At 39.2% G+C, this 22,313-nt stretch overlaps 1 protein-coding gene across 1 annotated transcript in view; it reads right to left on the bottom strand.

Moving 5' to 3' along the window:
• Window positions 1-10,433: 10,433 nt before the first annotated feature.
• Window positions 10,434-22,313, bottom strand: part of LOC126416522 (molybdenum cofactor biosynthesis protein 1-like) — a 63,696-nt gene continuing 51,816 nt past the window's right edge. Inside the window, exon 7 of the mRNA XM_050084267.1 lies at window positions 10,434-10,513. Within this exon, the coding sequence (XP_049940224.1) occupies window positions 10,458-10,513 (56 nt within the window). The 3' untranslated portion in view covers window positions 10,434-10,457. The remainder of the gene's footprint in view (window positions 10,514-22,313) is intronic.

Genomic DNA, 22,313 nt, shown 5'->3' with positions numbered 1-22,313 from the left:
CCTTCGTATTCAATCCCAATGCAATTTCTGTGTTTCATGGTCAATGTGAAGGTCCAAGCGATATAGTAAACCTGCACTATTGCATCGGAGTCTAATACTGGTCTCCCAGGAGGCGCTCAAAGCACACTCTCTTAGACGATTCACTCTTCTTGTACCTGAGTCGGCATTGTGCTTTTTGTATTCAGTCCCGATGCATTTTCTGTGTTTCATGGTCAATGTGAAAGTCAAAGGGATACAGTTAACCAGCACTGGTGTATCAGAATCTAATACTGGTCTCCCAGGAGCCGCTTAAAGCACAAAGTCTTAGAAGATTTATTCTTCTTGTACTTCAGTCGGCATTGTGCATTTTGTATTCACCCCGATGCAATTTCTGGGTTTCTTGGTCAATGTGAACGTCTGAGGGATTCAGGAAACCTGCACTGGTGCATCGGAATCTAGTACTGATCTCCCAGGAGCCGTTCAAATCAAAAACTCTCAGAAGATTCACTCCTCTTGTACTTAAGTTGGCATTGTGTATTTTGTATACAATCCCGATGCAATTTCTGTGTTTCATGGTCAATGTGAAAGTCAAAGGGATACAGTTTACCAGCACTGGTGAATCGGAATCTAATACTGGTCTCCCAGGAGCCACTCAAAGCACAAACTCTTAGAAGATTCAATCCTCGTGTACTTAAGTCAGCATTGTGACTTTTGTATTCAATCCCATTGCAATCTCTGCGTTTCATGGTCAATGTGACGGTCTATGGGATACAGTAAACCTGCACTGGTTAATCGGAATGAAATACTGGTCTCCCAGGAGCCGCTCAAAGCAAAAACTCCTTGAAAATTCACTCTTCTTTTACTTAAGTCGGCATTGTGCCTTTTGTTTTCAATCCCGATGCTATTTCGGGGTTTCATGGTCAATGTGAAGGTCCAAGGGAAAAAGTAAACCTGCACTGGTGCATTGGAATCTAATACTGGTCTCCCAAGATCCGCTGAAAGCCCAAACTCTTAGAAGATTCCGTCTTTTTGTACTTAAGTCGGCATAGTGCCGTTTGAATTAATCCCGATGCAATTTCTGTGTCTCATGGTCAATGTGAATGTCCAAGCGATTCAGTAAACCTCCACTGGTGCATCGGAATCTAATACTAGTCTCCCAGGAGCCGCTCAACGCACAAACTCTTGGAAGATTCACTCTTCTTGTACTTAAGTTGGCATTGTGCATTTTGTATTCAATCCCGATACAATTTCTGTGTTTCATGGTCAATGTGAAAGTCAAAGGGATGCAGTTAACCAGCACTGGTGAATCGGATTCTAATATTGGTCTGCCAGGAGCCGCTCAAAGCACAAACTCTTAGAAGATTCAATCCTCTTGTACTTAAGTCGGCATTGTGCCTTTTGTATTCAATCCCGTTGCAATTTCTGTGTTTCATGGTCAATGTGACGGTCTAAGGGATACAGTAAACCTGCACTGGTGCATCGGAATGAAATACTGGTCTCCGATTAGCCGCTCAACGCACAAACTCTTGGAAGATTCACTCTTCTTGTATTTAAATTGGCATTGTGAACTTTGTATTCTATCCTGATGCAATTTCTGTGTTTCATGGTCAATGTAAACGTCCAAGGGATACAGTACACCTGCACTGGTGCATCGGAATCTAATAGTAGTTTCACAGGAGCCGCTCAAAGCTGAAACTCCTAGAAGATTAACTCGTCTTGTACTGAAGTCGGCATTGTGTTTTTGTATCCAATCCCGGTGCAATTTCTGTGTTTCATGTTCAATGCGAAGGTCCAAGAGATTCAGTAAACCTGCACTGGTGCATCGGAATCTCATACGTAACACCCAGGAGCCACTCAAAGCACAAACTCTTGAAGATTCACTCTTCTTGTACTTAAGTCGACGTTTTTTATTCAATCACGATGCAATTTCTGTGTCTCATGGTCAATATGAAGGTCCAAGGGATTCAGTAAACCTGCACTGGTCTATCGGAATCTAATACTGGTCTCCCAGGAGACGCTCAATGCAGAAACTTTTACAAGGTTCACTCGTCTTGTTCTTAAGTCAGCATTGTGCTTTTTGCATTCAATCCGGATGCATTCTCTGTGTTTCATGGACAATGTGAATGTCCAAGCACTACAGTAAATCTGCACCGATTCATTGGAATCTAATACTGGTCTCCCAGGAGCCGCTCAAAGCACAAATTCTTAGAAGATTCACTATTCTTGTACTTAAGTCGGTATTGTGCCTTTTGTATTGCATCCTGAACCAATTTCTGTGTTTCTTGGTCAATGTGATGGTCCAAGAGATACAGAAAATCTGCACTGGTGCATCGGAATCTAATAGTGGTATCCCAGGAGCCCCTCAAAGCACAAATCTTAGAAGATTCACTCGTCTTGTACTTAAGTCGGCATTGTGCCTTTTGTGTTCAATCCCAATGTAGTTTCTGTGTTTCACAGTCAATGCAAAGGTCCAAGGTATACAGTAAACCTGCACTGGTGCATCGGAATCACATACATAACCCCCAGGAGCCACTCAAAGCACATACTCTTGAAGATTCACTCTTCGTGTACTTAAGTCGGCATGTTTTTTCAATCACAATGCAATTTCTGTGTCTCATGGTCAATGTGAAGGTCCAATGGGTTCAGTAAACCTGCACTGGTGCATCGGAATCTAATACTGGTCTACCAGGAGCAGCTCAAAACACGAACTCGTAGAAGATTCACTCTTCTTGTACTTAAGTCGGCATTGTGCCATTTGTATTCAATCCCCATGCAATTTCTGTGTCTCATTGTCAATGTGAAGGTCCAAGGGATTCAGCAAACCTGCACTGGTGAAACAGAATCTAATACTGGTCTCCCAGGAGCCGCTCAAAGCACAAACTCTTAGAAGATTCAATCCTCTTGTACTTAAGTCGGCATTGTGCCTTTTGTATTCAATCCCGTTGCAATTTCTGTGTTTCATGGTCAATGTGACGGTCTAAGGGATACAGTAAACCTGCACTGGTGCATCGGAATGAAATACTGGTCTCCGAGGAGCCGCTCAACGCACAAACTCTTGGAAGATTCACTCTTCTTGTATTTAAATTGGCATTGTGAACTTTGTATTCGTTCCTGATGCAATTTCTGTGTTTCATGGTCAATGTAAACGTCCAAGGGATACAGTACACCTGCAGTGGTGCATCGGAATCTAATAGTAGTTTCACAGGAGCCGCTCAAAGCTGAAACTCCTAGAAGATTAATTCGTCTTGTACTGAAGTCGGCATTGTGTTTTTGTATCCAATCCCGGTGCAATTTCTGTGTTTCATGTTCAATGCGAAGGTCCAAGAGATTCAGTAAACCTGCACTGGTGCATCGGAATCTAATACTTGTCCCCCAGGTACGCTCAAAGCACAAACACTTAGAAGATTAACAATAATTGTACATAAGTCATCATTGTTCCTTTGGTATTCAATTGCAATGCAATTCCTGTGTTTCATGCCCAATGTGAAGGTCCAAGACATTTAGTAAATTTCCACTGGTGCATCGGAATCTAATACTGGTCTCTCAGGAGACGCTCAAACCACAAACTCTTCGAAGATTCATTCTTCTTGTACTTATGTCAGCATTGTGCTTTTGTATTCAATCGCGATGCAATTTGTGTGTTTCATGGTCAATGTGAAGGTCCAAGGGATACAGTAAAGCTAGAATAGTGCATCGGATTCTAATACTGGTCTCCTAGGAGCCGCTCAAAGCACAAAGTCGTAGAAGATTCACTCTTCTTGTACTTAAGGCGGCATTCTGTCTTTTGCATTCAATCCCGATGCTTTTTCTGTATTTCATGGTCAATGTGAAGGTCCAAGGTACACAGTAAACCTGCACTGGTGCATCGGAATCTCATACGTAACACCCAGGAGCCACTCAAAGCACAAACTCTTGAAGATTCACTCTTCTTGTACTTAAGTCGGCGTTTTTTATTCAATCACGATGCAATTTCTGTGTCTCATGGTCAATATGAAGGTCCAAGGGGTTCAGTAAACCTGCACTGGTCTATCGGAATCTAATACTGGTCTCCCAGGAGACACTCAATGCAGAAACTTTTACAAGGTTCACTCGTCTTGTTCTTAAGTTGGCACTGTGCTTTTTGCATTCAATCCGGATGCATTCTCTGTGTTTCATGGACAATGTGAATGTCCAAGCACTACAGTAAATCTGCACTGATTCATTGGAATCTAATACTGGTCTCCCAGGAGCCGCTCAAAGCACAAATTCTTAGAAGATTCACTATTCTTGTACTTAAGTCGGTATTGTGCCTTTTGTATTGCATCCTGAACCAATTTCTGTGTTTCTTGGTCAATGTGATGGTCCAAGAGATACAGAAAATCTGCACTGGTGCATCGGAATCTAATAGTGGTATCCCAGGAGCCCCTCAAAGCACAAATCTTAGAAGATTCACTCGTCTTGTACTTAAGTCGGCATTGTGCCTTTTGTGTTCAATCCCAATGTAGTTTCTGTGTTTCACAGTCAATGCAAAGGTCCAAGGTATACAGTAAACCTGCACTGGTGCATCGGAATCACATACATAACCCCCAGGAGCCACTCAAAGCACATACTCTTGAAGATTCACTCTTCGTGTACTTAAGTCGGCATGTTTTTTCAATCACGATGCAATTTCTGTGTCTCATGGTCAAAGTGAAGGTCCAATGGGTTCAGTAAACCTGCACTGGTGCATCGGAATCTAATACTGGTCTACCAGGAGCAGCTCAAAACACGAACTCGTAGAAGATTCACTCTTCTTGTACTTAAGTCGGCATTGTGCCTTTTGTATTCAATCCCGATGCATTTCTGTGTTTCATGGTCAATGTGAAAATCCAAGGTTTACGGTAAAGCTGCACTGGTCCATCGGAATCTAATACTTAACCCCCAGTAGCCGCTCAAAGCACCAACTCTTAGAAGATTCACTCTTCTTGTACTTAAGTCGGCATTGTGCCTTTTGTATTCAATCACGATGCAATTTCTGAGTTTCATGATCAGTGTGAATGTCCAAGGGATACAGTAAACCTGGACTGGTGCATCAGAATCTAATACTGGTCTCCCAGGAGCCGCTCGAAGTACAAACTCATAGAACATTCACTCTACTTGTACTTAAGTCGGCATTGTGCCTTTGTATTCAATCCCGATGCAATTTCTGTGTTTTACGGTCAATATGAAGGTCCAAGGGATACAGTAAACCTGCACTGGTGCAGCGAAATCTAATACTGGTCTCCCTGGAACCACTCAAAGCATAAACTCTAAGAAGATTCACTCTTCTTGTACTTAAGTCTTCATTCTATCTTTTGTATTCAATCACGATGCAATATCTGTGTTTCATGCTCAATGTTAAGGTCCAAGGGATTCAGTAAAACTGCACTGGTGCATCAGAATTTAATACTGGTCTCCCAGGAGCCGCTCAAAGCACAATCTCTTAGAGGATTCACTCTTCTTGCACTTAAGTCGGCATTAAGCCTTTTGTATTCAATCCCGATGCAATTTCTGCGTTTCATGGTCAATGTGAATGTCGAAGGGATACAGTAAACCTGCACTGGTGCATCGCAATCTAATATTGGTCTCCCAGGAGCCGCTCAAAGCAGAAACTCTTAGAAGATTCACTCTTCTTGTACTTAAGTCGGCATTGTGCCATTTGTATTCAATCCCCATGCAATTTCTGTATTTCATGGTCAATGTTACGGTCCAAGGGGTACAGTAAACCTTCACTGGTGAATCGGAATCTATTACTGGTCTCCCAGGAGCCGCTCAAAGCACAAACTCTTAGAAGATTCACTCTTCTTGTACTTAAGTCGGCAGTGTGCCTGTTTTATTCAATCACGATGCAATTTCTGTGTCTCATGGTCAATGTGAAGGTCCAAGAGATTCAGTAAATCTGCACTGGTGCATCGGAATCTAATACTGGTCTCCCAGGAGACGCTCAAACTACAAACTCATAGACATTTCACTGTTCCTGTACTTAAGTCGTAAATGTGCCATTTGTATTCAATCCCAATGCAATTTCTGTGTTACACGGTCACTGTGAAAGTCCAAGGGACACAGTAATCCTGCACTGACGCATCGGAATCTAATACTGGTCTGCCAGGAGCAGCTCAAAACACAAAATCTTAGAAGTTTCACTCTTCTTGTACTTAAGTCGGCATTGTGAATTTTGTATTCGATCCCGATGCATTTTCTCTGTTTCATGGTCAATGTGAAGGTCCAAGGTTTACAGTAAACCTGCATTGGTGCATTGGAATCTAATACTTTACCCCCAGGAGTCGCTCAAAGCACAAACTCTTAGAAGATTCTCTCTTCTTGTACATAAGTCGGCATAGAGCCTATTGTATTCAATCACGATGCAATTTCGGAGTTTCATGGTCAATGTGAACGTCCAAGGGATTCTGCAGACCTGCACTGGTGCATCACAATCTAATACTGGCCTCCCAGGATCTGTACAAAGCAGAAACACTTAGAAGATTCACTCTTCTTGTACTTAAGTCGGCATTGTGCCATTTGTATTCAATCCCCATGCAATTTCTGTGTCTCATTGTCAATGTGAAGGTCCAAGGGATTCAGCAAACCTGCACTGGTGAAACAGAATCTAATACTGGTCTCCCAGGTGCCGCTCAAAGCACAAACTCTTAGAAGATTCACTCTTCTTGTGTTTAAGTCAGCATTCTGCCTTTTGTATTCAGCCCCGATGCAATTTCTGTGTTCCATGTCATTCTGAAAGTCCAAGGGATACAGTAAACCTCCACTGGTGTATATGAATCTAATACTGGTCACCCAGGAGCCACTCAAAGCACAAAATCTTAAAAGATTCACTCTTCTTGTACTTAAGTGGGCATAGTGCCTATTCTATTCAATCCCGATGCAATCTCTGTGTTTCACGGTCAATGTCCTGCAAAGTAGTGTTCCACAGCCCGCACAATCTAGAGAACATACTTGTCCGCCACTAATTCTGTGAGTGACCCAGGTGCAAGACCTGTCCCACAAATCCACCCACCACCTCCTACAGCAGTCCAGTCGCAGGCATCTCCCACCATATAAAAGGCACGATCATGTGCAAAAGCAACCTGTTAAAAATCTGCTATGCTGCAATTACCATAAAATTTTCCATGTAGGGATGACAAGTAACCAACTGTTCACTCGCAGTAATGTCTAGCACCAAACTGTGGCAAACCAGAGACTTCACATTCCAGTTGCCAAGAGGCTGTACACCACTTCAACAACTGCTTCACTAGACATACCATTTGGATATTCCCTTCCAGTGCAAGTTTTTCTGAACTATGCAGGTGGAAATTGTCTCTCCTGCACATCTAGTGCCATCCACCTGACCGAAACCTCTGCTAATTTTTTTCCCACTGTATCACTTTACCTTTTCCCTTCTATCTTCTGTACCCACCAATCTTTTCCCATTCAGACCATGTACTGTCTTCTCCAATCACTCTGCCCCCCCCCCCCCCCCCCTGCAGCTACTGCAGGTGTGTACATTTGGGTGTTTGTGTGGTTTCCAAATTACACCATGTGCATTTTAGATATGTTAGATCCATATACTTTACCTGAAACTAATTCTCTGAGGTACTGAGACTACTGCTTCCTGGCCCAGGGTTTCTATTTTCAGCTAACACAGAAGTATTGTCTACAAACAAAAGTGTATGGGACAGGATATTTACCAGTGAATCATTCACACTGGACACCAAAAAGACTGTTGTGGGGCAAGTAGACAACCCCCGAGATGGTGCACCAAGGCTGTGTGACTGCAGGAGCAGACAGCAAAAACTCTACACAAAAGATGGTCCAGCACTTCTCAGAGCTTACAGTCAAAAATTATCAGGCAAGGTGTCCATATTATGCAAATTAATGTAGGATTAACAAGTGACAAATGCAGTTACCAAAACAAATTAAATGATGAGCATGCCATCAGTATTATAGCTCTATAGGAAATGCATTTAGGTGATAATTCAGCAGCTACATGCAAGATTACGCAATATAAAGCAATATCAATACTCCTCTCAATTGTTAGGTGCATCCACAATAAATGAAAAAAGAAACAGCTCTTGGATTATGCTGGCTTAAGCTGTCAGAAAATTAGTGATGTAGAAGTAATTAGGATAAAACGCAAAGGCCTGGTTATTACATCAGTCCACAAATCACCTAACGGAAAGTGTCTGACACTAGTCTTACACACAGCAACTAGACAGCACGTATATGTTTAAGATTTTAATTCCAAAACACAACCCGGAGATACATAAATAGAGACAAAAATAGAGAACCATTGTTCGAATGGATCAACACACAAGAAATTATCTAAGTTTGATGCCAAGGAATTTAAAACGTTTTGGGCAGGCAGATGGACACTGATACAAAACCTGACCCATCCATCTTTTCCACTGATGAGAACAAATTACCACTGAATCACTCAATAGTAGTACTGAAACATTTTTCAAGGAGTGTACATTGGCTCACAAAAGTTATCATTGGTGCTGAAATATCAGTTACAAAATACATTGATAAACCCTCATGGAAATTTGAAAAAGGTAACTCGATACAATACACCCAGGAAGTGGAGAGCAACCCACACTGGACACCTCAAAAGGCAGAACATTGGGAATTATTGTAGATGTAGCTAAATGGAATATCTGAAGGGTAGTAACAAAATAATGTGTACTAGGATGGGACAAACCTGCCCAAGTCCTCTACAAAGGATACCAAGTGTCTAAATAATGTTTTGATAACATTTTGTATTTAAAAATATGTGTGTGTATAAATTGTTCATGTTGTTGTAAATTTGACAATTTAAGAAATGGTCATGCTTTTGAAAAATGTAAGAAATAGGTGTTATGTAAAAGCCAGTGTGCTTTTGTTTGAAACGAAAATGGCTGTGGCGAGTGGAAAAGGTGCGAAAGGCAAATTGGCGTGCTACCTTGAGCAAGTTCGGGAAGTAAGTCACACAGTCTGAAGGCAGCAGTGATTGAGGTAACTCCTTTGTGGAGCAGAAGCTTTGCCTGCAAATTTTCATAAAAATGCGTCGGTTGAAGACTGCAAACAGCTTACAGCATAGCTGCGAGTTGTTGAGCTACTGTATGTAAAACTGAATGAAGCCAAGAAGATAAATTGAGCCCGTACAGCAAGAAACTTGCAGGCCGTAGTGTGGGTAGTGTAGCCATCATAACTGTTCGCCACACCCAAGCCTACAGCCACCAGATAAGATTTTTTTCTATTTTTACCTTTGTACAGCATGAACCATTAATTTAAACTGTGTTTTAATAATCATTCTTGAACTTTACGGAAACTGGCTCACCCTGTTATTTCATCCTAATCATACATCTGTATAGGGTTCCTTCCTGGTGTTTGATTAATCCGAGTGTCCTGTTTTACAGACTTATGAAGTGCCAAGTTAATATAAAGAGGCACCATTTAAATTGCTTTAGTGTAAATAATAAAAATGTTTTCTTAACTATTGCAAAGTGTTATGGTTTGCTTACATAAAATTCAATCAGAGTGAAGCCAAGTTACTAGAACCTGTTAGATGGCTATACAGAATTAGTTCAAAGAATAATAGCTTCTGAAAGTAAATTACACCAAGAAAGAGGTTTTCTTTAAGTGAAATGTTCAGTTAAAATGTGTGTGCTTTAGTGTCTAAGTATTTAAGTTTCTTGATTATGGAAAGTGCTTTTCTAAAGGTAGTCCCCCCCACCCCAGCTAATTTTTTTTACCTTCCTTGAAGTTATCTACTGGGTTTTTTCTTTTTTAAAAACATAATGTATAAAGATGTAGCCCAAAATTGTTTAAGTGGGGTAATTTATTTGAAGAGCCAAACTAAACAGTAGCAAGAAAGTAGGCAAAATTCACATTTCTGCTTCTCCAATACTTCACTATTTCATTGCCAGGATAGGTTGGTGACCATTAAGTACATGTTTTAAATCACTAAATGAACTTGGAAATGAGTTGTCCTAGCTTCAGTATATTATTATTCATACTGTGTTCCTATCTAGCCACTGGGTAAGATCTTAGGAAAAGAAGTGAATAGTCCATTAGACGCAACACATGGTAAATCCTGTAAGAAGGATAACTCTATTGATTATCTTTTCCTATAAACAGGACTATCCTTCCATAGTGTATTTTATTTGGAAACTAAACTAAATTTTAGTAAGAGGGTTATACGTGGCAACATAGAGACAGGGTTTCTGTTATTTACGTAAAAGCATACTAATATCATAATGGTAGTGTTATAAGGTCCTATTAATGTGTGGTCATGACATTTGTTAAATGTCTCACCACATTCCTATTGAAACTATTTACTCTTCTTGTAAATAACACCTATGACAATTTTATACAAATGTCCACTAAGACTTTGCTCGTCAACTTTCATTTAGGTAACAGCGATCTTTTAGATATATTTAAATCAGTACTGTTAAGAAATACTGACTAGCTTTATTTTCAAGAATCTCAAGTTTAAGTTATACATACTGTTATCCTCCAATAAGAATCATTGGCCGATTCTTCATCTTTGACAGGTTCATCATGCCTGCAATGCAAAACATTATCTTTTGTATTAACAGATGAAATCCAACTTTTTAAATTTAATAAATGCTTATACAAACATAAAGTTTCTTCAAAAAATGTATTTCTGACAACTTCCTGTCACAGATAATTTTCACTGAATGTTGCAACCCAGTTATATTGCTGATGAGAAGCAAATGTTGATCTTTTCCCTCTCTTCCTTCACCATCTCCTGTTTTGTTCACCTTGACATATTTCTACCAAAAAGACTACCGCAATGGATCCACTGCTTATATTTAACACACAGTAAATTCAGTTCAAATATTTCCTTAACACAGGATGTGCATTGACGAGCTTGAATTAATCAGAAAAATATAAACAGATACTAACCGTTCCACAGCTCTTACAAAATACTTGCATTAAGTAATCATCAAAGCTACTTTTTGCACAGCAAGAGGACTAACAGTCAAAATGGTGCTACATGCTACAGGCAGTGCAATACAATTTATTTTACTCAATGCTACAGCAATAAATGTACTTATAAAAATATTCAGACTTAGACTATAATCAAATACAGAGAGAGAAAATATTCTAACTAAAGAGATATAGCAGCCATAGGCAGAAACAAATAAAAAAACTGATACTAATCTTAGCTTTGAGGACCAAAAGTTTCTTCATCTGGAAAACGTAAAAAGAGAAATGAGACTGTTCAAGAATTAAGGATGAAAATTCAGGATCTTGAGTCAAGGAAGATGGACATGATGAAATTCAGTTGCGAAAGAGCAGCAGATGATGTAATTTTAAATGCCGAGAAATAAGATCTCTTCAAGAGGAGCCACCAAAAGGTCAAATAAGTGAAGAACAAGCTGAAAATACCGGTAAATGGGCTAAAATGGCGGCAAATAGATAAACGAAACAGAAAGAAAGTGCTGAAGAACAGGCAACCAAACAACAACAACAACAACAATAATAACAGCACATTGTAGCAATATATAATAGCAGTCCCACAACATCTGGAGGAAGATTTTCCACTAACAGAGCAATAAATTCATGAAGCCATCAAATCTTCCAAAACTTCAAAGCAACAAATGAAGACTCCACTACAGCAAAATTATTGAAATAGTCAGAACACACAAATGATCTACAACTGCTGTTTGAGAACATTTGGAAAGCTGAAGAGATTATGGAAAGCATTAATCCACAGCTATGAAAAAAAGGGGAGACACAAAATGTCAACAATGGCAGAGATGCCTCACTTCTGCCAGTGGTATACAAAATATTATCAAAAATTCTACGGACAGAGTTGTAGAAACTTTAGACAAATAACTGGGAGAATCTCGAGGAGCTCTAGAAAGGGAAGACCCTGCACAGAGCAGATGTTTATTAGAAAATCGGTAATCCTCCACAGACTGCTAATAACCAAACCTATAATAGTATCATGTATTGGTTTCAAGAAAACATTTGATTTGGTAGGCAGAGAAACTATAGGTAAAATCATCAAAGAATTTTGTGTTAAAGCAAACATAATCGTCAAAACAATAGCAAATAGGATGACTGAAGCTAAATTTATGGGAGAAGTATCTCAACCATTTGAAATAAAAACTGGTGTTAGACAAGGGGACAGTTTATCACCTTTACTGTAACACTGCATTCTAGAAAAAATAGAAAGTATCTGGAATTTGGAGAAAAAAAAATCACAAAATTGAACCAATAATTTTAGGACGAATAACAAGTGGAATTAAGGTAAACTGCCTGGCTTCTGCAGATGATTCTGATATACTTTCAAAAAATCTGACAGACAGTTATTGAAAGAAATCTTTTGGAAGAAATAGCAAAGAGAGCTGGTCCCAAAATTTCAGCTGAAAAAACAACATTGATGACAATTTCAAACAATGCATCAACATTCTTAGAAAAACAAAAATGTAAAATAGCATTAGTAAGTAAATTTAAATATATTGGACAAACTGTACAACAAAATGGACTAGAAGAATTAACAGTAGATGCAAGAGTCAGCAAACTGGAGAGAGCAAATCATTTGACAAAGGATATTTACAACAAGAAATGCACAACTAAAAAAACAAAACTAAAACACTATCCCACAGTGGTATGACCAGGATATTTATATGGATGAGGATGCCTAATCATGAACTATAAGCTGGACAGAACAGAGGATCCTCAAAGGAGGATTATTAGAAAATAATGGTTGCAATACAAGCTACAGATGGCTGGAAAATTAGAAGTAATGAGGAGATCTACAAAAATTTTGAGAAAATATCAGAAGTAATGGCTAAAAGAAGATTAATCTTTTTTTAGAGACCTATACTGAATGAGTAGTTCTGGAAGAAGGAATCAATGATAGCATGGATTACAGAAATAAGAAAGAAACAACATCAAACAATCAGAAATAATAGAAAGAAACCTTTTTACAGATAAAATACTGAATTTAAAAGGATCATCACCTCTCCAAGATCAAAATTAATTTCATCCCTCTCAATAAGACCGTGAAAACCGGAAATAAAATTCATAAATATGATATTGCGAAGCTCAAAATCAATCAAAACATATTGGAACAATGCCACCAGTAACTGACAGTTGAATCCCATAAATGGGCAGACATTGCCTCCATGATCCAACAAGCAGCTAATACTACAATCCTGACAGATAAAAAGAGGAATCAGGAATGAGGTTTGTGGCGAGGTGGTGGCCCAAACAGCAAGTGCATGGAAAAAGTGGAACTCTACCAGGAGACCTGATGATTTTGATGTATTCCATGAAGTTCGAAAATATGCAGCCAGAACTCTATGAAGGTCTAAGCAATTGCATGAGAAACCGCAGTTAGAACAGATCGATCAGCGTTTCCAGATAAACAATGTCAGAGACTTCTATCAGACGTTCAAATCGAATTTGAAAGGATACCAAGCCCCTAGTTTTTGTTTTAGAGACGAAAATGGAAAGCTCAGTGTTGTGTACATAGTTCCGCATATTCAGCGCGTACACAAATTTCCCACTAGAGTGCGCCCCGCTAAGCACAACAGCGAAGGCGCAGCGCTCGTCCATCTCCACACTATGAGATGGCGCTGCCATAGAGACGGACCAAATTCTGCTTCCGCCGATCCACTTATTAATATGTAGCGCAGCCAATGAGATTGCTGCTAACATAGAACATTTTCTCCTTGCGCATAACACTCGCGCAGTGATACATGAACGTGCGAGGTATTATAACGAGTGTAAAGACCTTCGATCAGTCAGTCTGCATTTGTCTGCACCAGTCTGTACCAGTCTGCATTAGTCTGTACCAGTCTGCATTAGTCTGTACCAGTCTGTCGAGTTCTACAATTGTCTGTACCAGTCCATAGTCAAGATTCAGTCTGCGCCTAATAAGATTACCATATTCCTGTACATAGCCATGAAGATAAATGTATAGACACTTTTGTCAAGTATCTGAGATATATGTGAGAATAAGATTAACGTACCAATCCCAAAGAACTTCAGATTGTCAATTGTAAATAGCATCCAGAACCAAGTTAAGTAATTTTTATATTTGTTATTATTTTAATAAATGTGTGTGAAAATTAATCAAGTTCTGTTTAAAGTTGGTCACCGTCAATCTGCTACTCTAAGCGTGCAAGTGGCATTTCTATCCACTGACCTAATGGCAGAAGATAAACACACCATGATAAGACCACGAGACATATTGCTGACACTCGCTTACTTCGTTAGAGCAACAAGTCAAATAATCTGATGGTGTGTGTACTGAAGGTCTTACAGTACGCACACCACACTCGGCCTGACCAACAAAGAAAACTGCATGATCATGTCTTGTTACTTTGAAAACCTACTTAATTGTGATGAACCAAAAGAAAGATTCCGTGTATGTGCCCCAATCCACAAACTACCCCTCATCTCCATCTAGTAAAGAGGAGACCAAAGAGATCATCAACAACTTTAAGAATAATAAGGCAGCTGGAGAGGATTCAATAGTGGTGGAACTACTGAAGCTGGCAAATAATGAAACTCTAGATATACTAGTCCAACTTTTTGAGGAGATCTGGAGAGCTGGGATGATACCAACTGAATGGTAGTCAGCTTTAATCCTTCGTCTACACAAAAAAGGTGATAAATTGAATGTCAATAACTATAGGGGTACCTCATTAGTATCTGTTCCATATAAGATTCTCTCCAAAGTGATACAGAATAGAATAGAAGGTCATTGTAACCAACTGATTGGGGACTATCAAGCTGGTTTCCGAAAGGGCGATTCTTGCGCAGAACAGATCTTTAGCCTGAAGAACATCATCAGGTCCAAAAAACTGGAAGAAATAACTATGTGGTCATGTTTGTTGATTTTCAAAAAGTATATAACTCCATCGACTGACAGGCATTAATGAATATTTTGGAAAAGTTTGGGATGGATAATACATCAAGAAAGCTGATCAAACAAACTCTTACTAACACAGTGTCAAAAATTAAATTTATGGGTGAGGTATCTGAACCCTTTACAACCAGAACGGACATAAGACGAGGAGATGGACTATACCTCTCCTTTTCAATTGTGTCTTGGAAAAGGTCATTCGAGAGTGGAGAAAGTTATTAGCCCAAGAAGAAACAAATGAAGAGTGGTTCAGACTTGGTCCTAAGAACAAAGGGGTGTGCATTGACTGCTTAGATTTTGCGGCTGCCCTGGCCATTTTTGCTGACAACATAGAGTCAGCAGTCAACAAGATAAATAGGCTGTCAGAAATTGTTGAAAAAAGTTAGACTCCAGATCTCTATTCAAAAGACAAAATATATGATGAACATCTGTAACGGACCTGAATGGATGATAACCAACTTGGGAAAAAAATCGGATGAGTTAAGAATTTCAGGTATCTCGGTGAAGTCATCTACCAGGAGAATGGATTAAAAGAAGAAGCAATTGTCGGGATGAGGAAGTTAGACCAAGCATACCAACTGACAAAGAATACTTATAACAAAAAGTCTATGAGTATATGGGCCAAGTTCCAACATTATAATACAGTTGTAAAACCTGAGGGCTTATAAGCATCCAAAACTTTGACCACGAATAGACAAGGTCAAGCTGAGTGGCTGGAAAAGCGTGAGTGTAGGATATTAAGGAAAATCCTAAGGTAATAGATGGGTCGATGGACAATGGCGAATGAGAGCAAATGAGGACTCGTGCAGCAAGACAGAACCTATCACAGCAGCCATTACGAAGAAATGATTGTTATTTCATGGTCATCTCATGAAAATGGACGGTGATCGACTAACAAAAAGAATACAGAGTTTCATCCTATCTAAGAAAACGAGGCCGAGATGGTTCAAAGAATGTGAAAAAGATCTTAAGCAGATTGGTGTCTCAGAGAGAAATTCCTGAAAGGAACAAATTTAGAAGATTGGTGACCAACTACCAAGGTTTTAACATGGCATCAACATCCGAAAGACAGTCAGGACCATTATCTGAAGGGCATAAAAAGGCACTTCTTGGAGGGACTCAGAAGATACTGGCAGGAAGTCAAAGCTGGAGCAAGTACAAGACCTGGACACTAGAGTGAAGTCGGTTGTTACCACGCCGTCCATAGAGACTCACCTCGATAAAAAAAATAAATAAATAAAAATAAAAGGCTTTCGATGCAGAAGAAATAGGGGATTGAGAACAACACGAATAGAATAAAGGGGGAAAAACATGAGGAGGAGATGGACGAGTACTGGAAAAACAGAAGACGACAAGGGAAGAAGAAGAAGTGAAGTTATTACATGACGAGAGATGGTGATTGGATTTGATTTGATTCAGTTTTCGTTACATACACCGAAAAAATGAGATGATTCTCGAGGGTGTGGAACATGTCAGAATGTATAACACAAAACATTTTAATATAATTAATACTACCCTGATCATTTGTCACGAGATTGTCAAAATAGGTGAATACAATACAGTAAACTGGAAAAGCTAATATTTACAGAATTAATACGCTGTCAGAATGAAACATTGTTATGCACTATTAATAAATTTAGCATACACAAAATACCTAATAATGACTGTTGCAACCAAGTGCTGTCAAAACTTAAATCTAACATATTTATACTTACGCTGGCCTAACAGTCTCTGTTAGGATATTCATCTATAGAGTAGAAGGCATTGCCTATCAAAAAGTCATTCAAACTCTGTTTAAACTGTGCTTTATCTGAAACCAAGTTTTTAATGGTTGCTGGTAATTTATTGAAAATGTGTGTTCCTGAATATTGGACCCCCTTTTGGACCAACATAAGTGATTTTAGGTCTTTATGTAGATTTTTCTTATTCCTAGTATTGATAATATGTATTGAGCTATTTGTTGGAAATATAGATATATAACTTGCAACGAATTTCATTAAGGAGTAAGTATACTGAGAAGCAATGGTTGGAATTCAAAGTTCCTCGAATAGGTTCTACACGATGTTCTTTAAAGACTGATCCCAGATACTCCATTGCACCATTCACCAAACCTGATAACCCCGAGCTGTCAGTAACAAAAATTAAGTGTTGCTTAAGAGATTTACAACACTACATGCACTTGTTACCAAAGTCTCATTTACTTTTAGAGCTATCTGTTCCACTTCCTTTTTGGCCCCACTTCTCTCTGTCTTCACTATATCCCATACAGTTCTTATTTTGTTGCCCGATACAATTATCTTTTTCTCTTAATAAAGCTACTTCGATTTCTGGATTACTTGATTCAATATTTTGCAGTATTCTTTGTAATGCATTACAATGCTAATATCAGAAATGTTCCTAGATAGTAGATACAGTCTCCTTTTTGCCCCACATGATATCTTTATTCCTTGTGTAATCCATGGTTTATCTTTTGACTTTTCTGTGTGATTTGAGTTACCTTTAGGGGAAAACAATTTTCAAAAGAGGAGGTAACTTTATTAATAAATGCTTTGCATTTTCCATTTGAGTCAGGTAAACATCTCTACAGTTCATGTCTTTGAGCAATTTCCTGAATTCCTCAATTTCTGGCTTATTTATTATCCTCCTGTACTCAGATTTAATATTTTTTTATCCTGACAAGTTTCAACATTTAACACAAGATGCTGCACGTCGTGATCAGATAGTCCATTTACTATTGGTTTTGTGATATGACTTTTTTCCCCTAGATTTGTTCATAAAGATATTATCAATAGCAGTCTCAGAGCAGTTACATATCCCAGCTGCAAAGTTCACAATAGGAACTAAATTGAATGATAGTGTTAAAAACACCAGCAACCACTATTTCCTCTTCTTTTTTTTTTTTTTTTTTTTTTTTTTTTACACAAGCCATTCCTTTCGCTTTGTGAAATGAAGCACTGCCTAGTTCCAAAACACAGGACTACTATGACAAGGTGAAATGTTCTCAGAGTGCTACATGTATGATAGTAAATGTAATCCGCACTATAGTTGTTTTCTGAGTAGTTATGCTGTGTGTGTTTCATTCAATCAGATGAAATGGAATAAAATCATCAATTTATTTATTTTGGCTCTTTATCACCAAGATACATTCAATGTTGGTTGAGGTTTATCTTTTGAATTCACTCCAGTGTAGATTGTCAGAATTTTATCAGTTGTCAAAGTACTTGTAACACAGTTTCCGAATTTACTGCCATCCAGGGAAGTCTCCAACTCAAATTATTCTCAGAGACTGAGAGCTGGCTGAAGCCCAGAGTAGAAAGCTCTGACATATTTAGTGATTAATGGAATGTATATCGGAAAGGCAGGTTAGACACTGTAGGAGAGGGAGTGTCCATTGTCTCTATTGAGGTCAAAGCTGATTGTGACAGTGAAGTTATCTGGTTGCCTATAACAAGTCTATGTAAAATCATGTTAATTAATGGATGTTTTAATCAGCCACCCGGTTCTGCTATGACAGTTTTGGAGCCATTCAAAGAAAGTATACAGACAGTAGCATGTAAATACCTAGATCATGCAATACTGGTTGGAGGTGAATTTAGCCTACTGAGTATAGATGGTAGCCTATGCCTTTATTACAGGGGGTGCAGTCAATCTTGTGAAGCACTTTTGAATGTGGTTTTCGAAAATTGTCTTAAGCACCTAGTTTGGCACGCCACATGCAATGGAAATATCTTAGACCTTGTAGTTACAAACAGGCCACATATCATCAATGACTTCAGCATAGAGATGGGGATTAATAATCATGATAACATCATAGCAACTAAGATTACAAAAATTAAAAAATCAGTCAAGAAAGCTAGGAAAATGTTCATGCCAGAAAGAGCAGATAAGCAGATGTTAGCATCTCACTTAGACAGAACTGACATCACTTAGATCCATTAAGATGGACGTAGAGAGATTATGGTCAAAGCTTAAATAGTTCGTGAATTGCACTCTCAACAAGTCTGTACCTAGTATACGAATTATGGATGCAAAACAGCCATTGTGGTTTAACAATGAAATTCAGAAAATACTGAGGAAGGAAAAGCTACTGCACTCTTAGTTCAAAAGAGAATGCCAAATGCCAACAAGGAAAGGTTACTACCACTGTCATACCTCAGCAAAAGATCTGGCTGAGAAGCAGGGGAAATTATTGTCCTATGTAAAATCACTAAGTGAGTCAAAGTTTTCCATCAAGTCACTTGACCAGTCTGGTGTGGCAGTAGGAGATAAATGTTTTAAATTTTGCATTCAAGAAATCATTCATGCAAGAGAATCATATAAACATACCGTCATTTGACAATAGCACAAAGACACCTAACAACAATCACCACAAGAGGCCAGCGCTAGCACAAGTTGTTCACATGATATTCGTTGGACTGTTGCCTGTAAACACGTGCCATGTCAGTGCTCTTGGAAGAGAGCTGTGGCAGTGACACGGCTCTGTTGTTGTTCCTGTGTAGTGATCTGCAAAGACGTGACAGTACAGGGGGGGGGGGGGGGGGGTCGAGATTCAAGCAGTGATTAATTACTTCATAAAGAAAGGTATGAAAGTGAAGGACATTCATGCCGATTTCCAGAATACACCAGGGGAATCTGCTCCTTTGTCTTCAACTGTTGCCAAGTGGATAAATGAATTTAAATTTGGTCAGGAGAGCTTAGATGATGATCATCCATGAATAGGTCAGCCAAGATGTGTCACTATTCTAGAAATCATTGCAAAAGTGCGCATAATGATCAAGGAGGATCACCAATTTAGAGGGCATGAAATTGCTCACGCTTGCCAGATGTATCTGAAAGGTATTCACAAGATGGGTGCCGCGACTCTTGACGCTGGGTCAAAAACGCATGAGAATGGACATATCACAACAATGTTTGGCCTGTTTTAGGAGAAACAAACAAGATCTTTTGTGCTGTTTTGTGACCACGAAGAAACTTTGGTTTACTACTATACCCCAGAGACAAAGCAACAATCAAAGCAGTGGAAACATGCTGAATCTCTGCCGCCAAACTCCTTCAGCGGGGAAGGACTTGGCGTCAGTGTTCTGGGATGCGCCACCAAATTCCTTCAGCTGGGAAGATCATGGCATCAGTGTTCTGGGATGAGAAGGGGATTCTGTTTGTACATTGTCTCCCCACTGGGCAAACAATTACTGGAGAATATTATGCTAACCTTCTGGACAAATTACAACAAAAGGTATACGAAAAAGGCCAGGTTTAATAAGGAAGAAAGTCATCTAGCATCAAGCCAATGCACGCTCGCACGCGTGTGCCATCGCCATGGTAAAATTACACAAACTAAGGTATGAACTGTTGCCACACATGCCTCTTCCCTAAACAGAAAATTTTTCTTTGTGGATGAAGATTCACTTAAATGAAGAATTGGTAGCCTGAGTTGACAACTATTTTGTAGGCCTGGAGGAAAATCATTGTCGAGATGGGATCAAGGTATTGGAACACTGTTGGACCAAGTGAATTAATCTACAAGCAGGGTACATTGGAAAACAAAAAAGTTTCAGTGACATAAGTACTTTTTTTCTATTCTGTTTCAAGAACTTTTCAAACCACCCTCGTAAGCATCCCTGACACCTGAAATAATTAAAAACAAATAAGTCGCCAGTTGCAGATGGAATCTCAATTTGGTTTTACAAAAAGTGCTATATGGCACTGGACCCTTACTTAGCTTGTATTTATTGTGAATCTCTCACCCAGCAGAAAGACCTAAGCAACTGGGGAAAAAAATACAGAGGCGTCTCCTGTATATATGAAGGGCAAAAGAACAGACCCACGAAATTACAGACCAATACCCGTAACATCAGTTTGCTGCAGAATTCTTGAACATATTCTGGGTTTGAATCTAATCAGTTTCATAGAGACCAATAAGTTTATGTCCACAAATCAGTACAAAGCATCGCTCATGGGCAACTCAGCATGCTCTTTTGTCATACGACGTCTGTTCAAAAAATTCCAGAACTTTGTCCACAAAATTTTCTATGCTTATCTTTTAGTTACTACGGATTGTCTCCTTCGAAATACTCTCCTCCACAATTGATACACTGCTCCCAATATCATTTCCACTTCCAGGAGCAGTCTTGACACACCTTTTGCTGGGTCGCATAAAGTGCCGTCTGCGAATTTTCTTTTATCTCATCTTCCATTGCAAAACTTCATCCTTTTCAACTTTGGAAATAAAAAGAAGTCTGCAGGGGTCATACTATTCTCACACGGAACATCTCATTCTCTTTTGTGAGATCCAAAAAGTTTTTTTGGTCTTGACTCATGAGCCGTGGAATGAACTTGGCGGCAACACAATGCATTCCAAGATGCTGTGTCATTTCATAACATGATCCAATTGAAATGTTACATTCTTCTACAATCTCTCGGACAGTGAATCTTCGACTGGCACACACAATTTCGTCGACGTTCCTGACACAAGCGTCATCAGAGGACATCTAAGAGTGTCCTGAACAAGGATCATTTTTGACTTTTGTAAAGCCATTTTTAAAATGTGTGAATAATACGTAACACCGAGTATGGCTTAAGCACTCATCGCTATTGGCTCCCTGCATCATTTGGTGTATCTCTGTAAAGGTTTTCTTGAGTTTCACGCAAAATTTAATGCAGATGCATTGCTCCTCTAAGTTTGCCATCACAAAATTCACAAACCCAGATTCCATATTTCTTGATTTCCGAGAAGCATTTGACATAGTGCCTCACTGCAGACTTTTAACAAAGGTACAAGCACATGGAATAGGTTCCCAGACATGTGAGTGGCTCAAAGACTTCTGAAGTAATAGAACCCACTACATTATCCCGATGGTGAGTGTCCATCAGTGACTAGGGTATCATTAGGATCGTTCCAGGGATGTGTGATAGGAGCGCTATTACTCATATTTTCTATGTGCATAACTGATCTGATGGACAAAGTGGACAGTAATCTATGGTTGTTTGCTGATGATGTTGTGGTGTATGGAAGGTGTCATTGTTGAGTGATTTAGGAGGATAAAAGATGACTTGGACAAAGTTCCCAGTTTGTGCCATAAATGACAGCTAACCCTAAATGTAGAAAAATATAAGTTACTGCAAATGAGTCGGAAAAACAAATCCATAGTGCCAGAATCCAGCATTAGTAGTGTCATGAATGAAGAAGTCATATTGTTTCAATATCTGGACATAACTTTGCAATGTGATATGAAATGGAACAAACTTGTGAGGGTCATGGTAGGGAAGGTGAATAATCATCTTTCGTTTGTTGGGTGGATTTTACTTGTGTGGCTCAGCTGTGATGGACATCACATATAGGGTGCTAGTGTGATCTCTTCTTGAGTACAGTTTGAGTGTCTGGGATCCACAAGGGGTCGAATTAAAGCAGACATTGAGGTATTTCAGAGGCAGGATACTAGATTTGTTAACAGTA

This window comes from Schistocerca serialis, chromosome 8 (genome assembly GCF_023864345.2).
Source record: "Schistocerca serialis cubense isolate TAMUIC-IGC-003099 chromosome 8, iqSchSeri2.2, whole genome shotgun sequence".
Classification (NCBI taxonomy): Eukaryota; Metazoa; Arthropoda; class Insecta; order Orthoptera; family Acrididae; genus Schistocerca; species Schistocerca serialis.
Note: the sequence above shows the minus strand (reverse complement) of the source record. Positions and strands in the feature narration are given on the sequence as shown.